Source organism: Camelina sativa, chromosome 15 (genome assembly GCF_030686135.1).
Source record: "Camelina sativa cultivar CO46 ecotype springtype chromosome 15, ASM3068613v1".
NCBI classification, from domain to species: domain Eukaryota; kingdom Viridiplantae; phylum Streptophyta; class Magnoliopsida; order Brassicales; family Brassicaceae; genus Camelina; species Camelina sativa.
The window spans coordinates 32,441,697-32,466,061 of NC_141894.1; the positions used below are offsets into that span (position 1 = coordinate 32,441,697).

Genomic DNA, 24,365 nt, shown 5'->3' on the forward strand with positions numbered 1-24,365 from the left:
CAAGAGGTTACCAAAATCAAAAAGAATGGACGCCGTTAGAAGGCTACGTTTGGCACTTATTGTCATAGTCAAAGGTATTTTAGTCTGCGACTCTTCTAATGTGAGAGCCTCGATGAGAGTTGTAGAGACGGTGAAAGATGCCGACGCATTTGTTAAATATCCTTGGGGGCGGATGTCATTTCTTAAGACGTTAGAGATGGTCAAAGTCGGTCAGAAAGTAGAAACTTTACACAAGCTTGCTGAGAAACTAAATCAGTCCCATACAGCAACACACGGCTTCACACTTGCTTTCCAGCGTCTTATTCTCCATGCCATTCCCCAATTAGAGCAATACCTTCCTGATGTCATGGATGAGCAAACATTTACTGATCGATCTGTGCTCCATTTGACTAAACTTAAAACCTTTCACAATCCAAACATCCTGGAAACAGAGCTACACCCGGAGGTAAGTTCTGTATGCTGAAGTCGTGTTAAGCTTTGTTTTGTTATCAAAGACATATATCCGTTTTGTAACATGTTGGCAATCGATTTCGTAGGTTGATATTGAGAGCATTTTACACGGTGATGATGATGCAGACATCCAAGACTACTCCTGGGGTGAGGATGAGACGCATGATGTGGGAGTGGATTACATCTGTGAAAAGCTTAAAGAAGGTCATATTTTCAAAAAAAGAAGACTGGCATGGTGGTTTCGGACATCTACCACTAATAACAGCAGTGGCTATTAAGGAAAATCTGAAGAAAGAAGCAGTCAAACCAAAGAAACCACCTACAAAACGCAAACCGAAGGTACAAGTGAAAGCAGAATCTCTTGAGAAGAAAAAAACTACCATAAAAGGTAGGAGTTCCGTTAGGGAGGAAACGGTGTTTCATGCTGATTGTCTAACTCCTCAAGCCTTGCTTAATGAAGTAGACGGAGAATAATTGAACATACATCGAAGATAGGGTTAATGTTGTCTGTAGAGAGGGCTGCAATGAGAGACGAGATTGTTGATGATGTTCTCAAAACTCTGCGAGAGAAAGGATTGTTTGATAGGAGTATAAAGCACTTAGATTTGTTGCAGGAGATCAACAAGTCATCTTGGTGTATTGGTGCTACCGGCTCTAGACAGCCCACTGATTTGCGGGATAATAAAGCATGGTCCACCTTTATGCCTGGTATTCCAGAGATTCTCACCAAAAATAACTCTACTGCCGCGGATCAGGTATTCGTTGACTACTTTTTCCGGTTTCATAAAGAAAGCTGGAAAGTGAAACTTTAATAATTTTCGTGTTCAAATTTTCAGGGTGGGTGTGAAGATGTCTCTGCTACTGGAAAGACATCAGGTAATGAGGAAGATGGGAATGAGAGTGAATCCCATGACGGGGCTCAGGTTGATAGTGGTAGTGAATCTGAAGAAGATATTGGTGTCACGAATGATGTAGTTGATGTTGCTACTGAATCCGAAGATTGTGTGGATAAGGAGGAGGAGGACGAGTCTGGGGTGAAGGAGGAGGAGGATGGGGTTAATGATAGAGAGGCCGATGATGGAGTGGATGATGTTAGGGACGACGATGAAGGGGACAAAGAAGGAGACGAGCAGGATGCGCAGGAAGAAGGAGACGAGCAGGATGCGTAGGAAGTAGGAGACGAGTAGGATGCGTAGGAAGAAGGCAATGATGAGGAAGAGGAAGTAGAGGAAGATGGGGATGTTTTCGTCGAAAGCGATCACCAAACTGTGGAGGATGATGGTGGAAAACAGCTTGTAGTATATGATGGACGAAATCAAGATGCTGAATCTGTTAGAGAAGCCGGGAATAACTCAACCACTGTCGAAGTAAGTTGTGTAACTGTCATTGTTTCGTTAAGTATTAGGTAAAATGTGTATCAATTTTATATATCATGGACAGGAAACTACCCCAACTTCTACAAAGAAACGCTCTCAATCCACTACAGATAATCAAACTCAATTGCCCCAAATCCCTACGAAGAGGTTAAGGACAAAGCCTAAAAGGTTTGGGAAGTGTTCATCCTCTACTAAAAAAAGGAAGGCATCTGAAATAGAATCTGTAGTCCATGTATACATGCCTTTCCGGCCTGTGTCCGCGTCACTGAGAGCAAAGTTCTTAACAAAGCTGGAGTCTTATAGGAAAAAGTAAGTTTACTAAACGTTATAAAATATTATTTCTAACATCAACGTTTCTGACACTTTTTACATATTGCTTAACAGAGAGTATGTCATTGACAGACACCGTGAGAAGAGGGAATTTTTTGAAATCAGTACATTCTCTGTCTATTTATCGATGAGAAATATCTATCCCTTTCACTAATTATACTTTTTACACAGCATATGGAAGCAATGCTTAGCATATTGTGGAGGAGATTGGGTGAGTTTTTCTTACAGGATAGGATCAGTGTATTGGATACATGGTTTACGCAGAGAGTTGCTGAAGATTATGGACGGTTTCTAAAGACGAAGAAGAAGGCATCATTCAAATGGAACAGTTTGATCAAGAACTATGTCAAAGGAGTAGTCCCTAGCCATTCTGCCAAATTGGGATGGTATACCGACATTGATACTGTGTATGTACCATTGAACTGGGGGAAGCATCATTGGGTTGCTGCTGTTATTAAATTAAAGTTAGGACACATATACATCCTAGATCCCCTCATCGTGAACAATGACTCCAAGAGATTGCCGCGGCTGTTGAAACCCCTGCTTGCCATGCTCCCTTTGATAATTAAGCAGTTTGTAGATATGGATGCAGTTGATTGCACTATCCCTAACGCATTCACGTTTGAGAGGCTTGTTGATGTTTACCAGAACGACCGGACGGGCGACTGTGGGCCTCTGACATGCAAGTTCATAGAACTACACGCTCAAGGTCTGAGTCTGGATGGACTAACAGAGGACAAGGTAGACGAGTTGAGGATGCGCTTCGTCATAGTTGTCTACGAGGAATTTGTACTCTCTCTAAGTTAGTTCCTGATACAATTTGGTTTTATTTCTTTTTCTTTGTTGATGAACTATGTATCGGTACTGTTTTATGACTATTGCTTAACTTATAACGATAGTTTGGAGACTTCCTACACGATGGACAAAAAAAAAAAAAAAATTAATGGCGGACAACTACTCTTGATAGACAACACAACCAAGCAAACCTTCACTGCATTAATAGTTGCCATAATCGACCACCAACACACCAACCAACCCTTCATTAATAGATACTGAGTGACTACAATAGTGATGGTTGCACAAGAAAATTAATATTGGTAGACAACGTAAAACAATATCGGATGGACAAACTCAATCCCAATAGTTTCTCATCTAACTGTATTGTATTAGAGAATTAGTTTGATTTTTATGACTAATCTTTGAGTATTTGATCTTTGTGAATGGTTATATTTGGTTTGATCTTAATATAGTTTAACAAGAAAATTAATATTTGGCAACTTTGATTGACAATTTTTGTAACATTCAACCCACCAGCATTGAATGTTTTAAAAATTATAATTTGTCAGATTTACTAGTTACACATAACACTTAATAAATATTTCACCTACATAATCAACCATCAGCATACCAACTTACGCTACATTCGTAAATGCCTTCCTTTAAAAGGGAAGTCCTCGTTCTTTCTTGAAGTACAACATTAAACATGGCCAACCTCCTTTCTCTCCCACAACATCTTATATTGTACATTGTTAGCCTTGTCGCTAAGTCTAGATTTCAGTTCCTTGGGCCTCTTATTGCTGCCGGACCCGTTGGTATGAGTCTTGCTTTTGACAATTACGTTTTGCGGGAGGCGTCAATTCTCCTAATATCCATAAATCCCACGGTTGTAAATAACGGATCTTTATTCCGACCATTCTTCATGCGCACCGTTCGAGCAAGAAACCCAGCTACTGTATCTAGAGGCCGTTATATTAGTAGCGAGATATGGAGAGTATCGTGAGGCCATTCCCATGCTTGCTTACAAGTGGAGCTCCCTTTTCGGTAAATGGCACCCATCATCAACAACAACTTTTACTCTAACGATTTTGATGTTATGTGTTGGAGAAACAGAGGAGGGTATTGGCCTGATGACAAAATTCAGGAGTGCATTCACGGACGAGAATGAGGTCGATGTAGTTGCACAAATGGTTTTTTATGATATCGTCGCCATTGGTGGGGGAGAAAACAACTATCGACGTCCAGCGTTGTTAAAATTGGAAAGAAAAATACCGATCTTCCCTGATGTCTGCCAAAAATGTTCCGAGGAGAAGAGGTGCCCCGCATGCTACACCTGGTGACGCTGCCAAAGATTAAAAAATTTGTTCTTGATACCCTAGATGATTGTTTTATAATGTCCTCCATTAGATGGTTTATTACAATCTTGTCTACTACAATCTTCTCTACTGATTGTTTTCTCTAAATGATTATTGTTGACCTTATGAATGTTGTCCATCTACTAAGTTTTAGCCAATCTTGTCTACTATGTTGATCTAATGTTTTACCCAATCTTTTCGACCGTATGCTTTACCCAATCTTGTCTACTATGTTATAGCCACTCTTGTCCACCGTATGCTTTACCCAATCTTGTCTACTATGCTTTAGCCAATCTTGTCCTTATGTATCTTTGTTGAAGTTTTTTAAAAAAAAAAAATTAGTATCTACTGATATGCTCCATCATCATATGCAACTTGCGTGTTGTCAGATAAAGCATACAGTGGACCTTTACCCCCCCATTAAAATGATACGACTCCCATTGTCTGCCCACACTCTTTCCACCTTAACCTAATTTTGTATCTAACCAAGATGGGGCAATATAGCTACAGTCAACCATCTTCATCATCTCCCTCAGCTGCCTTGTCCATCAATTCCCGTGACCGTAGAAACGGTAAGTTTGGCATCCCAAAGAAATGCCATTGTGGTGGGGCGATGTATCTTGAACCAGATCTGGCTTCTAGTGGCGGTCGGATGTTCTACAACTGTCAAAATAAGTTTGTAAGCCTCCCAAACTCATCTTCTCCCTATAAGATCCCCTTGTGGGCCCATTTCATTTTTATAATTGTTCTTCTTTCAATACTGTTGGCTAGGAAGGTGGTCTTCATCTACTAAAGTCTTGGGACAAAGCTGTGCTCGATGAAATTCATGATCTCCAGATGAAAAGCCTAGACCAAGAGGACAGAATTGCTTACCTCACTCGCGGACCTGATGGTGAGACCGTTGAACCCTCTCAGATGTGGCCTGAACTAAAATTCCAGCGCCAAGAACTGAGGGAACTCCATCAACATGTTCGTGCAAGCTATGATGGATATACGAAGCTAAGGGATGAGTTGCTAGCCAATTACAGTAATCAACAATCCTCAACTAGATTGTCCGGTTGCAGTAAATGTCCCACAGATCTCTTATACGTTGCCATTTCTTTCCTCGCCTTTGCCGTCCTCGTTACAATGATTTATTCTGCTTTTAAATAGGACGTCAGTCTAGATCTAATTCGTTGGTTGACCCTATTTTCACTAGGGATCCACTATCCTCGACGAACCCTAATTGTCGTTAAATGTTGTCTTCGTTGTATTATGGTATGTCTGTGCTTGTAAAAGACTAAAATATTGTAGACAACAGTCTTTGAAGTTAAACGTATTGTCCACAAAGTTTCTTAAGATGTTGTCTACCAATCCCAAAAACGTGGTAGTCCATAGTGAACTTTATGGAGGACAAAGTAGAACAGTAAATCCGTTATATGTTGTCCACTGGACTCCTTTACATGTTGTCGATCAAAACACCAACAGCAGTGGAGGACAAAGTAGACAACTGTGGAATATGAGATTGAGGACAAATAAATGAATTAAAGGACAACTCTAAATAGGATATATTCGACATTCACGTCTAGCAAGTTTCGTAAAAGGACAAAACGAATTAAAGGACAATATTATAGGGGGTCAGTTGTCCACCAGAAAAACATAAATCTGGAGGACAACGTTAACATAAACCAAAGATAATATAGAGGACAAATACCGTACGCGGCATGTGTTGTCTACTACCGTAGACAACATATTACCCATACCAAAAAATAGTGGGTTCCTTTCGACAATCCACTACTAAGTTTCAAAAAACGCTGTAACGATAAGAACTACTATTATATCAACACAGAGCATGTCTTCCTGTTGTGCCCACGTCCAAAGCATCTTCCACACTTGGTCACCCTTTTTCTGTTTTAAAGTACATACACATTTAAATGTTACTAAATTTCCACATGAATCATTAATGGGAAATTGTGATGTAATTATATAATTAAGTATAATTATGTATACTTACGTGATGCACTTCTCCCTTCGAAGGTATACGAACTTTCCTTGGCCTGCCACCACCCCGAGCTGTTCGCGGTGGATTAACATCACCATCTGCCACCTCCGCTGGAATATCTTCATCTTTCTCATTTGGGACCGGCATTATGAGGTCTTCATACTTTTTCATCCATGCTCTAACAAAGTAGCACTCATCAACAAGTGAGTATTCGTCCACCTGCCTTACACGACATGCAGACAAAGCATGACAGCATGGAATTTTGAGAACATCAAAAACCCTAAATGTGCATGTTTTTCTCTCCAAATCAACCGTGAAAACACAACTATTCCCATCGTTAACTTGGTAAATCCAGTTATTAACTCATAACACACCACAATCTTTTGACTCTTTGAGATGGTCTATTAACAAATCCTCTATTTCGGGAGTACACTTACTATTTTTTTTGCCGGCTAATGTCCTCTTACACCAAAACCACCTCATCAGCATCGCCCTAATGAATCCAACCATTGACATAATCGAATATTCAACAGCCTTTTTCATTGCTGCATTGAGTGACTCTGAGATGTTGCTACTCATTATATTGTACCTATTTCCGGGGAAGTGTGAAAGTGTCCAATGAGGAAAACCTATTTCTGTCAGATAATCCGCACACCTTTGATCACAATGCTCTATTTCTCTCCACCAATACCTAAAATCCCCAATGGTATAGGCTCGTGCAGCTTTAGAAACTGTTCCAGCTAGACCTTCGCAACCAAAGTTATGTTTCACGTTCCTAAATAGATGGACAATACAGGTAGCATGGTGCGCAAGTGGGTAAACCTTCGCAAGAGCAGAGTAAATAGCCGGATGTCTGTCAGAAACAAACACAAGGATTTCCTCGTCAGGGAAAAACTTTTGCAGATTCCTAAAAAACCATGCCCAACCAGCATCATTCTCTTTCTCAACTACACCAAATCCAAGAGGATAAATCTGCATATTCCCGTCTTGTCCACTAGCTGCAACCAAACACCCTTTATACTTTCCTTTCATTGTAGTGCCATCTATCACTATAACCTTTCGCAAGTACTTATAGCCGGCGATGGAAGCCCCAAAAGCAAAGAAGAGATATTTGAACAATGGTTTACCCGTCTCCTTCTCAACGGTTGTGTGCATGTCGCTTATTGTTCCCGGATTGGTTTTCTTCACCAAATGGAAATAAGTTGCCAAAAAACGATAATTGTCTTCCTCATTCCCACGTGCAGCCTCAATAGCCAGTTCCTTGGCGTTCCATGCTTTCATGTAAGTAATAGTAATGTTTAGCTCTTCCAAAACCATACTAGGCAATTCACAAGCCCTAGGCCCTTTCTTCCCGTTGGAAAATTTACACTGCAATAACTCGGCTAGTATCTGAGCTGAGGCCTTCTCACCATATCTAGACCTGCATGAAACATCACAATTGTGTTTCAACAAAATAGTTTTAATTTCCAAATTTTCAGAATTTGGGTGTGTAGTAGCATAGATCCTCCAACCACACTTCTTATTTACGCAAGTAGCAATGACTCTCCCTTTGTCAGACTTCCAAATTCTGAATGTGAAAAGCCTTCTCAAAGCATGAACAGACAAAGTCTTCCGTAGTTCCATCTTATTAGCAAATACACGGCCAACATAAATGAAATCAGTTCCTCTTTTCAGGTCCATATTCCTCTCTACGCTTGGTGCACCGCGCATATTATCATGGAATGATGGTGCATCTGCCAACAATAATGGGTCTTCTCCATCTATCACACCTGCCCGTACCATGAAATCGGAGTCCTCATTGACACCTAAAGTCTCGACGACTGCATCATCACTAACTTGTAGATCATCCCCTAATGGTGCCACTGGTAAATCATCATTTAATGGTACAACTGTAATAGCAGCACCAAGGCCTTCATCAACAAGTTCACCGACCCTATTTCCACTATCCGTATTCCACCCTCCCACACCTTTGTAAGGATCTCAATCTAATGGATAATCATTGTTAATTCTATCTGTCCACTCATCAAAATCATAATCTTCCTCTTCATCTTCCTCTTCACTTGGATCATGTTCGGCTAACAACACTTCTTGCAAATTGTGACCAATGGAGGACATGTTTTTCTCAACAATATGTGAATTGGTCGACTTCTGAGAATTATCCAAACTGACCTCCTTAACTATCGTGGAAGTCTCGTCTACCACACTCCGAGTATTGTTGTCCATCACAGACGATTCTGGTAAATTGGTCTGTTTCTGAGAATTATCTGAACTGATCTCCTTCTCTATCGTCGATGTCTCGTCCACCACACTCAGAGTGATGTTGTCCATCATAGACGAGTCCACCATGTTGTGTACTGAAGTGAAATTATTTTTGTCCACCCCACTTGACTCTGGTAAATTGTCCACCCCCTCTGACGACGACCTTTGTCCACTGAATTTAGTCCTCTTGCCCATCAACGCTTTCGTCGCCTTGTCCACCAATTCTTCCTTCTCTCTTGTCCTCTTCCGTTCCCTGTTGAGTTGTCCACTGCTTATCAGATTCACTTCTTTGTCCATTTTTGCGTTCACAAACCTACAAACACAATAAAGTTTGAATTTTTCCCCTTTTATATCTAGACCATAAAGCATTAATTGCTCAAAACTTGTTCTTCAAACAAAATTAACTCTCCAACCAACACCATTAGTGGCGGCCAGACATTACCTGTAAACAATGTCTCCCGTTTTGTGTCTTAATTTTGTCCACCAACCTCACTCCGTTTCCTTTCCGCCCCACCACCGTAACAAAAACCAATTTTCAGATCTAAAAAATAAAAAATGATTTTGTCTCTCACATTCCAACAGACACCCCTATTGTCCACATTAAATGCCTGTCAGTGTCATATCTGCCAAAACGTACAAAAAAGCACAAGACTTTCCCGCCATCTTTTTCTTCATTGTTGCGCTGAGGGCAAATTGGCCAAAGGACACCATGCCACATTTACGAGTTTTGGTATTTTCTTATATGTTTGTAAAATGTGGCATTGCATAAAATTTTTAATTAAATAATGGCATGTCTGGCAAAATTCCCGTGAAAAAACGTAGCGCCGACTCTGTCTGTCCACGTTAGATATCTTGGCAATTGGGTTATCTCATCAATTATGTGTCCATGTAGGCGAACAAAAAAATTATGTGTATTAATGTTATAATTTTATTGGTTAAATATTTTAACTGATGTGTCAACTCCTCTTTTAACTAAAAAGCTGAGGTGTCAATACTGGAGAGAAACACATTCTACTTTTATTGTATTGATTGTTCCCAAATATATCAAAATCAAATTATTCATTTAATTTTCAAGTTGTTATGTCAAGTGCTAATTATTAGGATGATTAGTTAGTTCTTTTCTTCATAATCCGAATAATAAACATTAAATGTATTTAGGATTTGAATATATTTATAGTTGTATGTTAGGTACTAAATTTTGGGATGTTAAATTTAAATTGATCTTCTTAGATATTTTCCGTATAAAAAAATTTTTAAATATAAAGGTTAAATTTTAGAAATTTTAAAATTTTATACATTTTAATTATGGTTAGTTTGTTTAAACGATAATCCATTAAAGGTTTTGTCGACTAATTAAAGAAAACATTATTTAACAAAAGATGAAACCTATGGAAACTGGAGGAAACAACACCCTGTGATATCTTAGGGTTTATATAATAAAGATAGTGAGTAATGGTGTTTTGAGCCAGGAAAGTAAAAATAAAAAAAAGGAGATCAAAAGAAATGAATTTGAGATTACATCTTGGAGAGATGAAAGAAACATTCGATATGGAGAAAGCAGTGTGTAACCATGGTTTCTTCATGATGGCTCCAAACGTGTGGAACCCTTCATCAAAGTCACTACATCGACCGTTAACCCTTTCGGATTCTTCTTCCACGGATGTGACCATTTCTCATCCCTCCGGACTCTCATTTCTTGTAATCCAAGTCCACGGCATCAATAATGTTTCGAGAGTGGACGAAGCACTCATCTTGCAACAAGTGGCGAGGATGCTGAGGTTGTCAGACAAGGACGAACGTGACATGGTTGAGTTTCAACAAGTCCATGAGGCCGCAAGGAAGAGTGGTTTCGGTAGGATTTTCCGCTCTCCGTCTCTCTTTGAAGATATGGTCAAATCTATTTTGTTGTGTAATTCCGATTGGGGTAAGACACTACTCATGGCTTCTCGTCTCTGCAAATTGCAATCAAAGCTAGCTGACGGCACAGTTAGGCCTCTTAGCGTATCAAAAAAGAGAAAACTAAACCCAAAACCCTGGATGGCAGCTAATGGAAACTTCCCGAGTGCCAAGGAAATAGCAAGCCTTGATAAAGATGTGATAAATGAGCACTGTAAACTTGGATATAGAGCAAATCAAATAGTAAACTTAGCAAAGAAGGTTGAAAATGGTTCACTGAATCTTGAAAAGATGGAAAAGGGAGAGATGGAAGTGGATGAAGTGGTTGGGAAACTGAAAAAGTTAAAGGGCTTTGGTCCTTTTGCTAGTGCTACAGTGCTTATGTGTATGGGTTATTACCATCTTGTTCCATCTGATACCGAAACCTTAAGACTCTTACGTGAGGTATATACTTAACTCCCTTTACATTTATCACTAATCTAATTTTAATTTGTGTCATTTAATGTTTGCAGGTGCATGAAAACGAGGAGTGTTCGAAAGAGACGCTTGAGAAAGCAGCACAATCATTTTACGACCGATTCTCTCCATTCCAGTGCTTAGCCTACTGGTTAGTTTCTAGTCTTTTATATTTTTATTTCCTGAGCATAGTTTTTGAATGGCTTCTCTTCTTGCAATTATATATATAGGTTTGACTTGATCCAAAACTATGAAACAAAACTTGGGAAGCTTAGCAAATTGAGTCCCAGTGACTACAACAGTGTTAGCGGATGCTGCCACATGAAGCAGCTTAAGGCAAACTGATGATTATCTTACTTCTTCTATTGACTACATTATAATAAAAGTTTTGTTTTGGGACTTTTTATTATTATTATTTGTCTCTCTTGCATGGTGTGTTCGTTGAGGTTACCATCTTAATAAATTAAAAATCCAAAGTTCTTTGGATTTCCTAATTAATCATATTATACATGTTGGTTAATGTGATTTGATTCAGTCTAAATGACGTCACCGATACAAATTACTTTTGCTTTAAAAATTTGAAAAAGAAAAAAAAAACAAACAGAGACGCAAAGCTTTGACATGGTCTACTACCCAAATTCTGTATCAAAAGTCTGCTTGTGTTGAATCATGAAGCAGCACTTCAAGCTCCTCTCCTGCATCTGCATACATCCCAAAACACGATCAAAAACAGAAAATCAGATCAGGTCTTCAAATGTTCAACACAGTTTTTTGTACCTCTAACTCGGAAATCATTCTCATAAGATCATGGCATTGCTCCAGCATCAGTTTCTCCTGTGCAGCCACTTCCGCAAGTTGGGAGGCCAGTGGAACAATACCACCCTCCATCTGCTAATGAGAAATTTTAGTTTATTACACTGGTTAGATACTATTGAATCATGTCACACTTCTCCGCAGAGCCGCAAAAACTTACCGTGGGAGCATAACTATTTAAAGTTGAAATGATAGCATCAGTGACTGTTTCTGCGGTCTTAAACATAGTTACAGCTGATTCAATGTTCATCTGAAAACCGCAGGGGTTGTTGGAAAAGAAAAGAGACAATAAACAAACTTGTTTTGGAGTTCAAAACATACCAGAGGAACATGATTTTGAATCTTGATTTACCTTTGCACCTTGTTTGAGGGGAAGCCTGGAAAGAACAGAATGCAGGGATTCTCTAGTCATAGAGAGAGCTGAAATGTGTTCTCTTTCCATGTCCTCCCAAGCTTCAAGATGCTTAACCTGTTTCATATATATTGTATCAATCCGATTTAAGCTTGCTTACCCCTCATGGCTTGGATTTTAAAGTAAATGGAGTTGGATACGTACTTGAGAAAGCAGCACATAATTCAGCTTCATCTCCAGGTTTTTCTTCTGCAGTTTGATTCTCTCTTGCAGAACCAAATGTTTTAACTTGGTCAGAGCATCCCACGCACAGAGAAGCTGGTTCTGCAATGAAGAAAACCATGGAGTAGAGGTGATGATGACTGTATATTGCTGCATGGAGTAGAAAAACATTACCTTTTCTTGGGAGGCTACGCTATTGTTTGCAGCACAGGCTCTAGCATTGACAAACCTCCACTGAACCAACCGGTTATTCATAAGCTTCAGCTGATGAACAGATTCTGCGACAGCGTCACAGGTCTTTGGTTTTAGTGGTGAAGACTTGTTCTTGCTCCTAAAGAAATCGAAGCCAAGGTTGATTAGTTTACCCACGCCTTTGCCTCTCGGAGGCTTAAGTTTTGAACTTGGAACTGTCACTGCCTGAATGTCTAATGACCTTCCTGGTGAAAGCGCCCACTGAGACATGGAACTTCCGTATCTTGCCACTGAATTATTCCTCTTCATCCTATTCTCAATGCCCCTAAAGCTATTGGCTCTCTGCAAAACTTCTTGTGACCTTTGTTTGGTCTCATTGTTGTTCTCTTTGCTTGGTCTAGCTGTTAAATCACGCAGATATTTAGAAGAGACCTTGATACCAGGTTTATGGTTCCGGGACGAACGGTTAGTACTAACACTTGAAGAATAGGATACATCGCTCAACTCTGAATCTGATTCATCGTTTAAGGACTCATATAGTAGAGAGCATGAATTCGTCGTTGATGATGCTCTGTACAATGCACATCCATCAACGGAGAATCTGCCAGGGAGTATGACGCTGCCCTCATCATCGATCCACGGTGAAGACCTACGGTTTTCTTTTGTGTCAACTTCTATGCTACTTTGGTTTGGTAACCCGAGACAAACTTGTGTGCCAATTGACATCCTATCATGCTTTTTCATACCGTTGTTGTTCTGATCATCTCTCTTGGTAGATGAATTAGAAGTGGAGTTTCTGCGGTTGGGAGAAGAAGAAGACGCGGACGGAGAGGAGAGAAAACGTGAACTAACCTCGCGGGACTTTCCTCTTCTTGCTTTGAGTTGCTGTTCATGCTCACAGCCCTTCATTGTTACTCTGCTTCCTGAGTGAGAGAGAAGAACGCTTTTCAACTTTTTTTTAAAGAAGATACATAGAATCTTTTTGAACTTAAAAAAAAGAAACAGGATTTTCAAAGTTGCGGCTCAATAGACGAGTTGGTTGCCAACACTATAGGGTTAATCAGTTGAAGTTTGAAGCAAAAAAAAATGATAATAATATGAGAAAATGAGTGAATAGCTGATGATGCTTCATTGAATTTGAATATCACATTCACAAGATACAGTAAGTGATGGTGCTAGAGCATAGAAAACTCTTTTAGCAAGTGTGTCTCTCTGTAACCAAAAGTGGAAGAGTATATATAGCTGACTAAGAAGAAGTGGAAGTAAAAAAAAAAACTAAAGACCCTAGGGAATCAATGGAAATTGCATTGTTGCATAAAAGGGTGACTGTAATCAACGTATCTCTCCCACAGTGGTTTGAACTTTTCTAAGCCGATCTTCAACCACGGCTTTAAGTTGCCATTGAAGTGAAGAACAGCTCCTTTGTCTATGACACGAGCATCGACATTGGTGTATCCTAATCCCAGGATATGCCAGGACGTCTCGAGTGCCTCTGTTAAGCCGTAAAAGGTGAGAAGCCCTGGAGGTAGGGTGCCAAGTTTCCATAGGGTGCGGTCCACATTCTTTTCTTGCCAGTAGTGGTAAATGCCGGTCACATTTCTCTTCCTCCATTCAACTAAATCAAAGACGTTCATCCCAAAAGCCCACCCACACGCATCTGGATCAAAGTGAGAGCGGATGAGGGGATGGGAATAGTTCAAGTACTTGTGGTAGCGGTGGAAGGTCTCCATGCAGGTCTCAACAGCCCCGTTGACATTTTTGTTTAAATCGATGGAAAAGAGAGCGGAAAGATCCTTCTGAACAACAACATCATCATCAAGAAAGACCACCTTCTTGAGCGCAGGAAACACTTGCGGGATGTAGAACCTAAGATGGTTGAGCATGGAAAGATACTTGGGGTTTCTGAACTTGATTGGCGTGCGACCATCGTCGTTGTGCCCAGAGAAGTAGTAGCTCTGCGTATCAGAGTCTTGGAGCTGCTTGAGGACAGGGACATAGGAAGCATTGAGCCAAGAGAAATCCTCGAATTTCTGAACCTCCACGGTGACTCCTCTGAGGTTGTCCATGCTCATGGCGAACCAAGCCTTCATTGCAGCGTAGTTGATCTCGTTGGTGACAAGATGAAACACGACTTTCTCAGGGGCCTTGGAATTGAGAGCAGTGGAGTTAACCACAACGGAGGTAGCAATGATGTTGTCGGAGAAGACACAGAAATGGTAGAGGGTGTTATCGGTGAGCTTGTTGGAATCAGCAGCCCTGAGGCTTCTCTCCTTTCTCTGTAGGTTCTGAAACCATTCGGTAGTGAGACGAACACCAAGACAGTAGAGACTCTTGGGCACTTCCTCGGCAGCAATCTGTCCGTACTTGGAACTCTTGTCGGCAAGGGAACTCATCTGCTCTTCAAGAGACTGAATGGAGGCCTTGAGCCTCATAATCATAGTGGCACTATCGTAGTGAAGCAGCTGCTGGGCTTGGTATAAGAGAAGAGCCATGTCACGAATAGTAGGCTCGGACTCCAAGACAGTCAAGGGACTTCTCCTAGTAGCAGCAGTGGACAAGAGCAGCTGAGAGTTACGGATCTGAGCACTCAAGTCCCAAGCAAACTGAAGATTCTTACTTTCTTTAGCAATGACAACGAAGGCTTTAGCAAGAGCGATCTGGTCATTAACTTGACGAGCAACCGAAGTAGGACTCAACATTTCCTCAGTCATGTTCATACCCTCTACAAATTTGTCATTACGGTACCGTCGCTGCATCCCAATATATCAACAAAAAAAAAAAAAAGGTTTTGAGGCCGAATTGAATGAAATCCACAGAAACAAACAAACAAACAAACAAAAAGGAAAGAAGAGGGTGGTACCTTGGGAATGGAGGGTCTGGGTTCAATATGACGAGCTTTGGAGACAAGGAGGAAGAAGAGCAAGAGGACAAAAGCAGAGAGTACCCACCAGACTACATTCGAGATCTTCCGACGGCCAGCTCTCCTGAAACTATCTCCTCGCCTCCTCATACTATTATACTACGCTCTATGTAAAACCCAGATATATCTTTATAAATCGAATGAAGAACTCGTATTCGGGATCTGGGGATTCCTTTTTTTTTTTTTTTTTTTGGGTCGAGAGAAGCTAACCAAAAAAAAAAAAAATTAATTCCACCGACCGACCGACGACCATTTTCTTTCGCTTCGCTGCAAAAAGACATATTTACCCTCCTTTTATTTTTGCTTCTTCGACGTCCTTGGCCGTGTTTGGTCCTTTTTGGTGGTGAAAGAGAGAAAAGAAAAAGAAAGATTCCGTTTTTAAGAGTTTTTGGAGTTTTTTGTGCATTTTCTTAAAAGATTTTGCCTACAAGTGAAGATTTGTGGTTCGGATCGTGGTAGGAGTTTTATTAGGAGATTTTTTGTGAGTTTAGATATTGTTTAGTGATGTGTCGCGCGACTGCATCAACGATGCAAAGAGTGCATCGGTTGGATGCAACGATGGTGCATTGGTCGCAAGGCATGCGTAGGTCGATGCAAGGTCGTGGAGTTACGCATTGTCTTGTTTGTTTTGTATGTTGATTGTGATAGTTTTTTTGCTTGTGTAGATAAGCGAATCGCTTCACAGAGTATTTATGATAATATTCATGCATGTTGGTGCTCGGTAAAGGATAAAGTGTTGCTTTGGTGCTCTTTTTCCCTTTGGTCAAGTTTTGTCCCATTGAGTTTTCTTGACAAGGTTTTTAATGAGGCCTAAGTAACATTTTCAAGCCCCCTTTACCAGCCCAAGTCGTGGACCAAGGTTCCCCACAAAGGCCTTGGCCCATTTTCTATCTCTTTCTCATTCAAACTTTGCATTTATTGTTTTGTCATTTCCTAGACATCTTGCATGAGCTTGAACTTGAACTTGCAAGGTTGTCTAGGGTTTTCTCTTCTCTATCTCGTCCCCCCCTTCTTCTATATAAAGACAATGTATCTCTTCTTTGTTTTTCATCAAACATTTTAATCAAAAACTTCTTTTTACTTGTTTGATCTGAGAAGTGTGTAATATCTTCTCAACTTGTCTTCTTCTTAGTGTGTAATATCTAAGTTGAATTCGAGCCTGAAGTCCAAGAGATTTTCATCTCTCTTGGAAGTTCACTTCAATCCCCCTTTTCATCCGCTGCATCAATTTCACCATTCCATCTTTTTTGATCCGCTGCATAAACCACCCCTTCACCTTCCATTTGATCGATCTATTGCATCTTCAACCCATTCATCTTCATCATTCCGTCCATTCACCTTCAAGACCTTGCGAAGTGTGTTCTTGGGAGCAGATTCCTCTTTAGGAGTCTATCACTAGCTCAACCTCCAACTAAAGATAAAGAACATCTCTTTCACATTCAATTAAGTGTTTGACGAATTCTTGCAAATGGAAGGTGAATCAAGCTCAATCGGTTTCAAGGGTAAGGCTTTTTAGTAAGGTGGTTTCAAACAAATTCTTTGGGTGGTTTTCTCTCAAATGATGGAATGCTAGACAGTTATGAAAACTATCTAAGACTGAGAACAATTTGGGCATACAAAGTTTAACTCTTGATGATCTACCCTTTTCTCATCCACTTTCTCTTTTTTTTTTTTTTTAAAACCCCTTAGAATCAAACTACCCACATCCTTGATTTTAACTCTTTTTTACTCCCTGAGGTTTAGACCTTTAGACTTTAAATTTCTAGCTCTATCTCTTTTTTTTTCTTTCTTTACTAAACTCCTAATATAAATATATTCTTTTCTTTCTTTCTTTCTAGGAGACTATAGCAAGATCTTTTCTGTTTTCTCTTTTTTTTTAATTTTTTTTTTACTTAGAGACTTAGAGCTAATTGATTCTAACCTTAGGGACTTTCTCTTTTCTTTTTTTTTTAATTCCACAACCCAACCCCAAATAAACATTCTAACCACCTATGTTTCAAAACCGAATCTATTAGCTAGTTCAAATTCTAACTTAGCTAAATCAAGAGGCAGTTCTTTGTCGTTCTTAATACTCTCAAGGTTTCACAACCTATAGCACAATGAAAGAGGCCTCACTCAACAATTCACAACAAGGTTTGAAAGAAAGGTTTGAGTTCATGGGTAGGACAAATGAATCGGGTTAAACGAAAAGGTTGGTAAAAAGTGGAGTGTTAACCCGAGTTTAGAGTTACCATGAACAAGTATTCAAGTTCCATAAGCAAGACAATTAAAGTTCAAATTAAATCCAGTAATATTGAGATGTTCTAATGTTCAAGCAAGTGGAGGAAGCATTCAAACGACACAAAGGGTCTAAGCAAAGATTTTTCATTTTTTTCCAAAGATTGATCTAGCAACAATGAACTGTGACTAAGGGCTATAGCTTCAATCCTAAGGTTTGATTTTAAACAAGGTGGTTTTAATCATTGTCCCCTAAGATGCATATGCAACAATCCTATATGAAACAAACTAGTCTCAATCCTAGTATGTAAATGCAACTACATGAACACTCTTTTTTTTTTTTATGATTATTGTTTTTTTTTTTCAAAATTTTTCAAATTTTTTGGTTTTTTTAATGCACATAGATGCAGACTCAAATGAATAAAACTAGCATGCAAAAATTTTGAAATAATAAAAATAAGAAAATAAAACACAATGTTTAATACATTCTAGGACCCTCCCCCAAACTTAAATTACACAGTCCCTGTGTAAATAAAAGTTGGAAAAGAATCTAAGAATCACACAAAATGAATTAAACTAAATGCAATGGTATATACAAGTGTTGGATGAAATTGGTACCTCATGGGTTGGAGAAGAAGGAGGTTGCAGCAGCCTCCATACTCGCCAACGTGTAGCCAGGGTCGTCGCCGGCTTCAGCAGGTGCCGGTGTTTGCTCGTCAGAGAGCTCAGAAATGCGCACAGACGACTTACTCGGACCAGCATCCGAGGGGTTGATCGAGGGTGGGATCGCATAGCTCATCGTGTAGGGCATCGGTAGTATGACGAAAATGGCGGAAGAGGTCCAGAATGATCACCCGTGTATCCACTGGCAGGGTGCATCGTGTATGGCATCGTGAATGTCATCTGGTAGGGCGGAGGGAAAATACCAGCATAATCACCCGATTGGATGCTCGACGGGTGCATCGGATAGTTCATCGTGTATCCCATCGGGTTGGGCGTCGGGTAAGCGACAGAATGGCTTCTCCTCGATGCTTCTGGTCGGGTGATGTTCTCCTCAGCTTGGGGCTCGTATGATGATGCTCTTTGAGGTTCCGGAGGTGGTAGTCCTCGAGTTCCTCCTAGCGGTCCGCTTCTCCCCATCCAAACTGCTGCTTGTGCCGAGGTAGGAGCTGAGGCACAACTTGCCTTGTCTTGCAACTCCTTGATTTGACCTCCCATTGTCTTCACCGAACCAGCAAGGTCTTTTACCTTCTTCGCCAAGAACTTGTTCATCCTGTTCAGCCAACCGATCCTCTTGTGAGCTTCCCTCACACCAACCAGTTGTTTTTGAGAGCACACATACTCCTCAAAATCGGATTCCTCCGAGCTATCTCCTTGTCTCTGCCCGGTCTCCTCTCTCTTCTCAGCTTCGAACTCCTCCTCCGGGTTGTATAGCTCTTCCAACGGTGGTGCGAAGTCAATGTTGTTTCCCAGCCGAACCTTGGTGCATATGACATTAGGCAGGATCATTTGAGCAGCTCCGGCGGTTGGATGGACAAACTTGAACAGCATCATGTCATTAGGCCTCTCATAGGCCAAAAATCTCGCCAGCATGAGGTAATCCGCATCCAGCCATCTTGGTTCGTGCTCAATTCCCTTTAAGGGCACATCGCATGCCACTAGGATTGGTGTGACTAGTCCCCCAATAGAGATCTCTCCGCCTCCTTCTGTTCTTTTCACGGCCCACGATTTCAGGTAGAGGAATTGATCGAGTAAAACAAACACCATACTAGTATCAGCTACATCTCCTACTAGAGGTTTTCCATCCCTAGCGCTATCCAAAACTCCACACAGTGCAATATCTAACAGCTGGAGCTCATGGTCGTTCACATTGCCAGTCTCTTTTCTAGCAAAAAGAGTGCATGCGAGGGACTTGTGAAAATACCTCAAGACAGGGCTCCTTATTTGAGAGGATTTGGAGCTTGTGGACTTGTCGGGGTTCTTGTCTCCTATTGTCAACCATAAGGACCTCATTTCCTCCTTGGTAACCTCCATCCCTTCTCTATTACCAGTTTTGAAGCCATACAGCTTCTCCATCTCTTTGAAACTGAGTCGGTAGTCCTTGTTCCTCACGGAGAAGGTGATGAACCCGATCCCCCCATCGGGTAGTAGGGTCGGGTGGTCCTTGAAATAGTGCAGCTTCAAGGTCGAAAGGAAATGGACCGTCTCCTCCTCATATGCTTTGAGGTGGGCTCGCATCATCTGGCCCAGGTGGCACATGTCGAACAGAAACTCGACATCCCTTGCAATGCCCAACATCTTCATGGTCTTGCGGTGAGGGTATCGGGTACCAACGAAGCTCATCTTCTTGAAGACTTTGAATAGTCTCGCCGGACTGTCTACTTCCTTCTGCTTCAGCCTCCGCGAGGCTTGGCGGGTCCTCTCTCTCTGCTCCTCTTCTCTCTCTCGGTCCTCCTCCTCGGCGTGTTGATCCTCTTCCTCAACAGCTCTCTTAACTATCCTCTCAGCCTTCTCTGAAGCCGGTCTCTTCCCCCTTGCAACCGCGGCTCTGCTCCTTGATCGAGAGGTTTGGATCTCCCCTTGCTCTTCTCCTCCAGCATCAAAATCGACCTCCATAGGGTCGGTAAAGGTCTTTTCGGACGTAGACAGGTCTCTACGTCGAGGAGAACGGCGAACAGCACTCGCCATTGGACTCGGTGAGCGAACTCGGGGGCCTACTCGATCGGTTACTCGAGTATCGGATCGTGTGGTAGATCGGGTTGGGGAGGCAAAACGTCCAGCCAACGGTTAGGAATGTGGAACGTTTCCTCTCCCTTGAGACTCACGAACTTCGGCGGCATTATCTCTGGTTGTAGCAGCGGCGGAGGTCGATCTTCTTCCCTTCCTTTGGTAAGTTTTGGCGATTGGCTCCATGTTTGATTCCTTGAGAAGAAAAAGGCTAAGTCTCGAGATTAATAGGGTTAGTCCCAAAGAAATTGAATAAAGCTCGAGTTTGAGAGAGAATAATAGAAAGTATGGAAGCTAAAAGAACTTTAGGGTTTAGAGAACTTATCGGTGATAATGAGGGAGAAGGGTTCGACACCCTTAAATAGAGTAGGGTTTTGGTTGGTGGGCTTCACCGAGAGTGGGCTTCCTTGTGGAATTCGGACTTCACTCGCTACCCGAGCAGGGACACGATCAAGCGCGTCGAGTACGGTGTCGGGTTGATCCTCGGATTCCCCAATTTTCCTCTTTTCAATTTTCCATTTTTTTTTCTTTTTTTTTTTTTAGAAAATTGCGAAAAGAGAAAAATAAATAAAACAAATAAACTAAAATTTAAAAGATACCTTTGGGACTTCCTCCCAAGTGAGCTTGTTTAAAGTCACTAAGCTTGACTCTTCATGCTCCTTAAGCATGGGGTCCATGTGGAAGAGGTTATGGAATCCTCTCCACTGCAGTAGGCTGGCTCAACAAATTTTCAAGGTTTTGTCCAAGTTCTAAGGCAAATGTGGTGTTGACCTCTTCAAGATGTTGCACCTTCCTTTGCTTGGTCTTTGTAGAGAAAGCTTGACCATCAATGGTTGGCCTCTTAATCCCTTTCTTCGCATCAAACTCCATCTTGAAATGATCACCATGTTCTATTCTGATCTTGCCTTGCCTCACCTCGATAACAACACCAACTGTTGCCAAGAATGGTCTCCCTAGAATCAGTGGATCATCTGGTTCCTTGTCCATATCGAGTATCATGAAGTCGGTAGGCACTTCCAATCTTCCAATCCTGAGAGGCAGATTTTCCAGGATACCAATCGGATGCCTCACTGTTCTATCAGCCAGAACCAAATACAATTTACTTGGTTTAAAATCAGTGAATCTCATCTTGTTGGCAACTGACAGCAGTATAATGCTAACTGAAGCTCCAAGGTCACACAAACAGTTCTTGAAGATCCAAAGTCCTATCGAACACGTCAAAGTGAAAGAGTCAGGGTCTTCAAGTTTTTCCTCAATCCGCAAATCATGATCCAAGCATACTCCACTTCTCAGAATCTCAAAACTGATCTCCTTGACAGCTTCCTTAACCTCATTTTCCAGTCGAGCTGCTTCCTTGGCAGCTTCCTTCTGAAGCTCGTGTGGGGGCAAAAGCTTAGGTGGTGGAGCTTTACGCTTAGCCATTTGCTCTGCAAGATCCTCCAGCTGGATGTCAAGTGCAGCATTGAACCTTTCCTCTAGCTCCGCTTCTACTGGTGCAGGTGGTTGAGGCTGACCTCTCTCTTCAACATCTACTCGATGCATCATCCGATTAACACCATCGTGTAGGTCATCGGGTTCCACTTCGGGTTGTTCTTCAGTTTTTGATTCTCGAACCAGTGCTCGATCATCAACTCGATCAGTCTCTTCGGGTGAAGGCTCGGGTTCATACTCGGATATATAGTTCTTGGTCTCATTTTTCATTGGGTGTTCACATCCTCCCCATCTTGATCATCACTGTCCCCAATGAGGTAATCCTCATAGTCATCATCAAGGAAGATGGCTTGAGCAGTGGCAAAATCCTTGGGGTTTTGAACAGCCTTACCTGGGAGTTGGTTGATCTTTGGGGCTGGTTGGTTGTTGTGGTGGCCTTCCAGGTATCCAACTTTTGTGTTGAGTGATTCGTACTTGGCATTGAGATCATTGTATCCTGAGTCGATCTTTTTGCTCATCTCCGCAAACTGTTTCGCGATGTCTACAGAAGTTGTAGCCTGATTCTGAATCATTTGCTGAATGAGACCGCTTAACTCAGCTTCTTGTGATTGGTTTGGTGGACCCTATTGTTGTTGGAATCCAGGTGGTTGGTTGTAGGTTCCTGAGTACTGCTGTTTAGGTACATAACCTTGGTTGTACTGGACAAAAGGCTTATGTTGGACCTGGTTCCCTTGAACTGCAGATGGGTAAGTTTGGTCCAGAGGATTCGCAACATTTGGGTTCCGATAAGACAGATTTGGATTCGGCTTGAAGTTGTTGTACCCTCTGTTGTAACCTCCTTGGTTGTTGATGTAGTTAACATCCTCTAGCTGCATAGTCTCCCCATCTTGTTGTAGAAACTGCTCTTCCTCTGATATAGCATGAACATGCTTCTGCTGGTTGAGGAGTTGATTGAGCTTTTCATTGAGTGCTTTCATGTCCCTCTTGTACTTGGCATCTTCCTCTTCTGTTGATCGCATAGAGCGATCATATTCCTCATTGTAGTTGCCATCATATTGAGCCAAGTTCTCAACTAGGTCCCAACCTTCATCGACATCCTTGTTGAGGAAGTTACCATGACTTGCGGTGTCCAGCAACATCCGTATCTTGGGGACCACTCCTCTGTAAAGTGTGCTCAGCAATGAAGCATTACTGAAGCCGTGATGTGGACATCGAGTAGTGTATCCCTTGAAACGTTCCCAAGCTTCATTGAACGTTTCACTGTTCTTCTGTACAAAGCCGGAAATGTCATTTCGCAGCCTTGCGGTTCTAGAGTTGGAGAAGAATTTGGCTAGGAATGCCTTCTTGCACGCTTCCCAAGTGGTGATGGACTCCTTAGGGAGTGATTTCTCCTAGATGTGTACTTTGTCTCCCAAAGAAAATGGGAAACGTTTGAGCTTGAATCCATCTTCACTGACTCCATTGATCTTAGTGAGGCTACAGAGCCTATCAAATTCATCCAGATGATCCAATGGGTCCTCCATTGGCAGTCCATGAAACTTATTGCTCTGTATCATCTGGATGAGACTACTCTTGATCTCAAAATTTTTGTTCTGCATAGCTGCTGGCACAATGCCATTCCTTTGAGTGTTAGTAGATGGAGTATCTCCTGCTCCTATATTGGTCCTTGCTTGAGGAGCTGGTGGACCGTTCTGATTATTTATCGTCTCCTCAATGATTGCTGATTCTGGTTGAACTCGTTGTTGTCTGAGTAGCCGAGGTCTGTCGATGAAAGGACTCAGGTTCTGGCTACCTCTGGATCGTGTTTGCATGCACGAGGGTGTACACGATCAACTCGATTAAGGTGATCGAGTGACAGGTCGGGTGGGTGCTCAGGTTGTACCTAAGATTCAAAACAAACAATGCGAAAGCACACAATTCAGTAACCGAAACAAATATAAACAAACGAACTTGATCTAGCAAGTCCTGAAATCCTAAACGTAGCAAAATGAAAGCAACCAAATGGCAACAACGCCAAATCGATAGACAGGTTTTCACCCAGGGTATCAATTTCCTATGCAGTTGTAGTACAAAGGGTTATCAATCCAAATGGTTGTCTATTGCTAGCAGGAAGGATATGATCAGTACAATACAAGTCAAGCCAAGCAGATAGGGTTTTAGTTCTAACAGTCCTAAGATAAACAAAAGAAAAGAATATAAACAAAGAAACCACATGACCTAAGCACTCGATGCAAGCAATCGAGTACATGATCGAGTGGGGTGATCGAGTATGCAAGTGAGATATGAACAGCTCGAGGTATTACTCGATACAGGTTATTGTGTACCTGATTGGGTAGGTAGTCGAGTAAGTGAAGAAAATGCAAACAATTAAAATACGAAAGTTCCTAAGGATGGGGGTAATCGAATCCTAAGTGTTCTAGACCAGTACATATGCCTTACATGCCTCAAGCAATTATTTCCTAGACAATGAACCTCTAAAACCTTGTCACCACACTTTCGCACTAGCAATAATCAACCTTGAACACATTACCACACTGTGGCACTAGCAATATGAACAAACATGCATTAAGATCGATCCATTATTGTCAGTAGACTCAAACTCATCCAATTT

General features: G+C 41.4%; 3 protein-coding genes, 1 non-coding gene and 1 pseudogene across 4 annotated transcripts; 2 read left to right on the forward strand and 3 right to left on the reverse strand.

The window, feature by feature from the left end:
* Positions 1–6,064: 6,064 nt before the first annotated feature.
* On the reverse strand, positions 6,065–9,246 carry LOC147927452 (uncharacterized; annotated as a pseudogene).
* A 785-nt stretch (positions 9,247–10,031) lies between these two features.
* On the forward strand, positions 10,032–11,225 carry LOC104748896 (uncharacterized). Its single transcript, XM_010470475.1, has 3 exons — positions 10,032–10,868; positions 10,937–11,031; positions 11,111–11,225. Exons 1-3 carry the CDS (start codon positions 10,032–10,034, stop codon positions 11,223–11,225), a joined length of 1,047 nt encoding a protein of 348 aa, XP_010468777.1.
* A 271-nt stretch (positions 11,226–11,496) lies between these two features.
* On the reverse strand, positions 11,497–13,378 carry LOC104748895 (QWRF motif-containing protein 3-like). The gene is made up of 7 exons (XM_019236482.2): positions 13,312–13,378; positions 12,442–13,215; positions 12,250–12,369; positions 12,046–12,162; positions 11,854–11,943; positions 11,658–11,771; positions 11,497–11,581 (listed from the first exon to the last, which is right to left on the reverse strand). The coding sequence occupies exons 1-7, from the start codon at positions 13,366–13,368 to the stop codon at positions 11,510–11,512; spliced, it is 1,344 nt and encodes a 447-aa protein (XP_019092027.2). The 5' UTR covers positions 13,369–13,378; the 3' UTR covers positions 11,497–11,509.
* A 195-nt stretch (positions 13,379–13,573) lies between these two features.
* LOC104747774 (putative galacturonosyltransferase 10) lies at positions 13,574–15,470 on the reverse strand. The gene is made up of 2 exons (XM_010469464.3): positions 15,320–15,470; positions 13,574–15,209 (listed from the first exon to the last, which is right to left on the reverse strand). Exons 1-2 carry the CDS (start codon positions 15,467–15,469, stop codon positions 13,752–13,754), a joined length of 1,608 nt encoding a protein of 535 aa, XP_010467766.1. The 5' UTR covers position 15,470; the 3' UTR covers positions 13,574–13,751.
* A 7,478-nt stretch (positions 15,471–22,948) lies between these two features.
* LOC147927453 (small nucleolar RNA R71) lies at positions 22,949–23,055 on the forward strand. The gene has a single exon (XR_015583091.1). It is a non-coding gene; the product is annotated as a small nucleolar RNA R71 (small nucleolar RNA).
* Positions 23,056–24,365: the final 1,310 nt, after the last annotated feature.

Coding starts and splice junctions, on each gene's coding strand:
- LOC104748896 (XM_010470475.1), top strand. CDS start 10,032: ATGAATTTGAGATTACATCTTGGAGAGATGAAAGAAACATTCGATATG. Junction 10,869..10,936: donor CCTTAAGACTCTTACGTGAG/GTATATACTTAA, acceptor TAATGTTTGCAG/GTGCATGAAAACGAGGAGTG. Junction 11,032..11,110: donor TTCCAGTGCTTAGCCTACTG/GTTAGTTTCTAG, acceptor TTATATATATAG/GTTTGACTTGATCCAAAACT.
- LOC104748895 (XM_019236482.2), bottom strand. CDS start 13,368: ATGAAGGGCTGTGAGCATGAACAGCAACTCAAAGCAAGAAGAGGAAAG. Junction 12,370..12,441: donor GCGTAGCCTCCCAAGAAAAG/GTAATGTTTTTC, acceptor TCTTCATTGCAG/AACCAGCTTCTCTGTGCGTG. Junction 11,582..11,657: donor GAATGATTTCCGAGTTAGAG/GTACAAAAAACT, acceptor GGATGTATGCAG/ATGCAGGAGAGGAGCTTGAA.
- LOC104747774 (XM_010469464.3), bottom strand. CDS start 15,469: ATGAGGAGGCGAGGAGATAGTTTCAGGAGAGCTGGCCGTCGGAAGATC. Junction 15,210..15,319: donor CCAGACCCTCCATTCCCAAG/GTACCACCCTCT, acceptor ATTGGGATGCAG/CGACGGTACCGTAATGACAA.